Source organism: Palaemon carinicauda, chromosome 15 (assembly GCF_036898095.1).
Source record: "Palaemon carinicauda isolate YSFRI2023 chromosome 15, ASM3689809v2, whole genome shotgun sequence".
NCBI lineage: Eukaryota > Metazoa > Arthropoda > Malacostraca > Decapoda > Palaemonidae > Palaemon > Palaemon carinicauda.
In genome coordinates this window covers 51,309,806-51,315,603 of record NC_090739.1, presented here as the reverse complement: position 1 = coordinate 51,315,603, position 5,798 = coordinate 51,309,806, and the positions used below count along the sequence as shown (strand labels likewise).

General features: G+C 50.5%; 1 protein-coding gene across 1 annotated transcript; it reads left to right on the top strand.

The window, feature by feature from the left end:
• Positions 1–308: 308 nt before the first annotated feature.
• LOC137653952 (uncharacterized) lies at positions 309–1,481 on the top strand. Its single transcript, XM_068387585.1, has one exon. The coding sequence runs from the start codon at positions 309–311 to the stop codon at positions 1,479–1,481; it is 1,173 nt and encodes a 390-aa protein (XP_068243686.1).
• Positions 1,482–5,798: the final 4,317 nt, after the last annotated feature.

The following is a 5,798-nucleotide window of genomic DNA, read 5'->3' as shown; positions in this document are numbered from 1 at the left end:
CTCTATTTGTGTCCCCTTTAACTTGTGTACAGGGTAATTCCCGTTATTATTGCCAGCATGGCTGACTGTGAGGAGGATTCTCTCTCCTCCCAGCCAGACGATCCGCCGCCTGACTCCCCCACCCTCCCCCCAGACCCCTTAGATTCGGAAGACGACTCATCCAACCCCCCCCCCCCCCCCACACCTCCCGACCGCCCACCCCCCACCCTATTTCCTTCCTCGATGACGACGAGAGCTTCAGTGGCGCTAACTATACTGATCCTGCACTTCAAATCTCGGAAATAGAGGTATGTAATAGTGATTCTTTTATGTCCCATGCCAGTCTTAAGGCTCGGTCCAGAGTATCCACACCCCTTAAGGGCGTAAGTATTAAGAGCCATGCCAGTCTTAAAGCTAGTTCCAGAGTATCCACACCCCTTAAGTGCGTAAGTACTAAGAATAATGTTACAATTTCCCCCCCTGAACGTGCCCAGACCCCTGCAGAATCATCCTTTAACAGTGAATTAGTAATTAAATCCCCCAGTCAAGACCCCCCTGAAATCATTGCAGATAACAGCAATAGCAGTCTTAGTAGTAATTTCTGTGTCAGCAGTGATAGCAGCAGTAGTTGTAGTAGCCCCAGTGATGCAAAGGTTAACAGTGCATGCAATAAAACAGCAAACAGTGTCACAGTGAAAGGATCAACAAGCAAAGACAGTGATAGTAATTGTGACAGTGAAGATAGAAATGAAAGTGGAAGTGAAGGTGATAGTGAGGATAGAAGTGAGAGTGAAAGTGAAAGTGGCAGTGGCAGTGATTCAAGCATAAGTAGGAATGAAAGTGACCATGAATGTGAAGAGGGAAGTGCCCACATCGACAGTGCCAGTGGCAGTGCCACTAATAAATGTGTTGCCAATAATGTCAGGCAAAGCAGCTTCACTGCAACCGCCTTTAGGCACAATAACAGTGAGAAGGAAAGTGACACAAGTATCAGTGAAAGTGAAGGTAGGAACGATGTTGATAACAGCGCAGTGAGGCGTCCTAAGACCGACAGTGACAGTGCCGGTGTCAGTACTAAAAGTACAGACAACAGTGCCATAGGAAGCAGCTCCACTGCAACCAACACTAGACATAATAATAATAGAGGAAAGGAAAGTAAGACAAATGTCAATGGACGTGAAAGTAGGAACAGTGTGGAAGGAAGCACAGCGGTGCATACCAAGACCAACAGTGCCAGTGTCAGTGCCAGTGGTGAGGGAGCGGGCCACAGCATTGCCAATAACGAAATAATAGAAAACAGAGTGACAGCAAATGAAAATGAGATAGAGGTAACAGGAAATGTGTCGGAAGAGGACCCCTTTGCCTCCCAAGAAGGGAGCCAGAACCACACAGAGGGCTTTATAACTCCGACTAGGAGGAACAAAAGGGTTAAACCTAAACCCAACATTGAAAACAGGTCAGTTTTCCTGGTTAAAAAAAACCCAGGAAAAAGATGCATATAAATATATACAGGAGGTTGAGGAAACACACCCCCAAATAAATATTTCAGTTAGGATGTACAACAAAACAGACATCATAGTTTCCCCCTCAATGAGGAGGCTGAAAATATCCTCCGAGGGATGCCAGAATTTGAAGAAATCAGGAAGGGAGAACACGACTCAATCAAAGTGCTGCAAGGATTCCCCCCGGCACTGGGAGAGGAAATTATCCTGAATCACCCAAAAATTGTTAAAGTCCAGAGATTTAAAACAAAAGCAAAAGAACCGGCCTACAAAGTCAAATGCTGGATCCGGAAAGATACCCCAGAGTGACTCGATTTAGGCAAGTGGGGTACTTTCCGCCTAGTGCCTTACATACCAGAGCCAACTAGGTGCTTCAAGTGCCAAAAATACGGGCACCCCGAAAGGCTATGTAGGTCCCGGCACATCATCTGCGGAGCCTGCTCGGGCCCCCACGACTCTGACGAGTGCATAAAAAAACTGAGGAGGAAGGAGACCGTTATACCCAAGTGCCCAAGCTGCAAATTTGATCACCATGCTTGGAATGGCAGGTGTCCAGCCAGACTGCTCGCAGTCGACCACGTAAGGGAAAAAATAACGGGGATTACTCCCCCCCCCTAGAACCCAGAGGCACCCTAGAGCCTCCAACGCCCCTAGGGCCCCTCAACCACGAAACTCCTCTCGGGAGCTTCGACCCCAAGAAGTGGCACCCCCACTGGCACCCGGCACAGTCCCTCCCAACGAAGCACCCCAGCCCTCTTACGCGGCTGTGACAGCCGCTGCGCCCGCTGGCAAGGATCCCAGACCAAGTATTCCCCCACCATTGCCCCATCCCCCCCTCAGGGAGCCATCAGCCCCGTCAATTCCTCCCCCCCCCCCACCGAAGTGAGCCCTATCCCGGTCATTCCACCCCCCTGTGGCCCACCCGGTCCCGCCCCCAACCGCCTCTGAGCAGCCTGGTACGTCAGTAAACCCTCCAACCCCTAGGGAGCCTTCAGTTCCGGTTAACTCCCCCCCCGGGATGCCCCCCCCCCCCCCCCGTTATTGTCCCTTCCCAAATTCCAACCAGGACAAAACAAGAAATACCCCTTCCTCCCTCTCTGGAGAGCTTTTCCCCCTCTTTCAATCGGGAGCCAGCACCGGCACGGGATAGCTTCCCAACACCCTCAGATCTTGACCCTGCCCCTGCCCACCAAGCAGTGAAGTGTGCAGACACACCCGCAGCGCCAGCGAACGACTTAAGCAGAGGTGCTTGGGAACTGATTGTTAAACCACTTGTAAACACGTATTTAAACAAATCCGCGCAAGAAATTTGCAACATCGCACAGACAATTATTCCACAGTACTATAACGAAATGCTCCAAACACTCATTCTAGTAAGCTGGAAACCAGCTAGCGACTTCCTAAGGTCCCTGTTCTGCACCCCACCGTCTAATTTCGCTGATACAATAATTACACAGGCGCCACAACCAACACAGGACACCTTAACCTTCCTTTCCTGGAACATTTGCAGCATCAGACAGAAATACGCCTTCCTGCAGTCTCAGACACATACACAAGACAGACATTATTCTATTACAGGAGACAATACTCGCCGAACAGCAAACCTTTTCCTTCAAAGGCTACAAAACATACAGAGCACACCGAACAGACACTACACGAGGTTTAATAACACTAGTTAAGAACACAATACCATCCAGAGCCATTGATAACATCGACTGCCACGAGGAGGAGACACTCAGTATTCAAATCACTTTAGCCGAAACAACACTAAACATCCATAACATATACAAAGCACCACATAAAAACATCGATGCCACACTCCTTTTCACAGCCGCGGATACAGATACCTCGGTAATAGCCGGCGATTTCAACGCACCACGCCTTTTTAAACTCCACTCAGCGAGTGAACCCTACAGGCGCCCACCTAGCTAACCTTTTAGACGACTTCCCTACAGTCAAGATGCTCAATGACATAAGTTATGCCACCCACAGAGACGGAGGCCGTCTCGATCTTACCTTCGTATCCGCCAACCTAGTCCGAGGCTCTTCCTGGGGCCTGCACCCCGTCCTCACCAGCGACCACTTTGGCATCCTATTTTCTGTCCAGTTGGAAAAACTTCCACCTCCCCTTCCACCCCCGTGTAGGTGGAACCCAGATCTTGCCAAGTGGGACCTGTTTGCACGCCACATGACGGACTGGGCCAACAGTTACCAGCCAGACCCCACGGAAAGTATTGATCACCTCCAGGACCTATTCATATCCGAGCTCCATAAGGCGGCAAATGGTTCCATGCCCCTCAGGAAAGGCCCTAGATCAAATCACAAGGACGCCTGGTATTACAACCCACGGATTAGGGAAATGAACAGGAGAGTTAACAGAGTCCACAAACTCTTTCGGCGCCATCGTAACGACGAGCTATATAGAACCCTCATCCAGGTCACAGACCATGCGGTGGCAGTGTCCGCTGAGGTTAAACAACAGAAGTGGCTAGAGTGGTGCTCGGAGGTGAACGGCTTCACTTCTCTGAGGAGGATCTGGAGTTTCTTCAACAAAGTCGTTGGGAAAACCCGCACCAATAGGTCAGCCCATCCAGATCCTCCTGGCGAGGCCAATAGAATAGCGCAGGAGGTTGCGGACCGTACTAAGTCGACCAATCTTCTCCTTTCTACCAGGCGAAGGCAGGAGGAACTCCTCCCAATTAGGACTACAATGGTCAATGCGGCGTGTGGCATCGGTGACAGCACTGACTCCCCTTTCACGAAAGAGGAACTAGAGAAGGCCCTTGCCAAAACAAAAAATACCGCGCCAGGCATCGACGGCATTACGTACAGTATGCTAAGCAACATGGGGGCTCCAGCACAGGCTTTCTACCTTCGTCTTATAAACAAGACGTATAGTGATAGATGTAGACCACTCACCTGGAGCCAACAGAACATCCAGCCAATTCCCAAACCACAAGAAGAAAACTCATACCGGCCTATTGCCCTTATTAGCTGCACTGAGAAAGTTGCGGAGAGGATGGTCCTCAACCGGCTTAAGTGGAAAGTCGGTAAGCTGCATCCCAGGCTATATGGGTTCACAGAGGGTATTGGGACACACGAATGCATCGTCGATGTCCTGGCCACCGTCAATAACGGGAAAGCCTTGATCACCTTTATTGATCTGGAAAAGGCTTATGAACTAGCCAATGCCAACGCTATCCTCTTTTCCCTGGTAGAGAAGCGGGTCAGGGGTCATCTCCTATCGTGGGTGAAGCAATACCTCCATTACAAGGAAGCCAGAGTATCGTTCCAAGGGGCTACATCTCCCTTTCTTCCCTTGGAAAATGGCACACCACAGGGAGGAATTCTCAGCCCCTTCCTTTTCAACCTCCTCATCGAAAACCTCCTCAACCTGGACCTGCCTAGGGGCGTAGAAATGTTCGTCTATGCGGATGACATTTGTATTGTCTGCCCCTACTTTGTACAAAACAGGACCAGAGCGATGCAGAGCGCCCTAGACATAATTAGTGGGGGGTGCAGGGAGCTGGGCCTTAAGATCAACTCCGCAAAAACCAAGGCCATGGCGGTTAAGCATGGTTTCGACCCCCCCCCAGACTAATCATTAACAACACTCCCATCGAGTGGGTTAACGATTATAGGTACCTCGGAATCATTATTAACCGTCACCTATCACCCGCAAGCCAGGTCAAGTACCTCAAACATAGGATTTCAACTCGGTTTGCAGCCATGAAAAGGATCACCTCCCTAAGTAAGGGGGCCTCCCACCTGCTACTCAGAAGGTTCCACGTGCAGGCTATTGCCTCACAGGTGGAATATGCAGCCCCTTCACTGACTGGCCTGCAGACCGGGTTACTTTCCTCCCTGGAGGTCATCCAAAACTGTATGAGACTTATTACAGGTGCCCCTATGTGGACTAGGCTACAACTACTGCGTGCCGAGACCGGCCTATTACCATTAGCCAACAGAGTTGATATAAGGCTCTGCTCCACTGTGTGGAAGACCATCAAAGCAGGTAGGGCATCTCCCCTCAGCAACAAAATGAGAGGTTTGTTAGACCTACATGAAGACCTAGACCCCCCCCCCCCACATATGCGGGGCGGATTCTGCAAGCGATCAGGAGGATGGGAGCGCAGCAGGTTGTCTCGGCTCTGAGGGTGGACAGCGTTTATGAACTGTACATCCCTCCAGCCCCATGGGTCTCTGACCCAATTACCACCAATTTCACTACCCTCCCCTCCACCAAAGCCTTATGCCCTCCCCAAATACTGCTACAAGCGGCCAACCAAGCAGTAAGGCAGACTTGGGCCAACAACA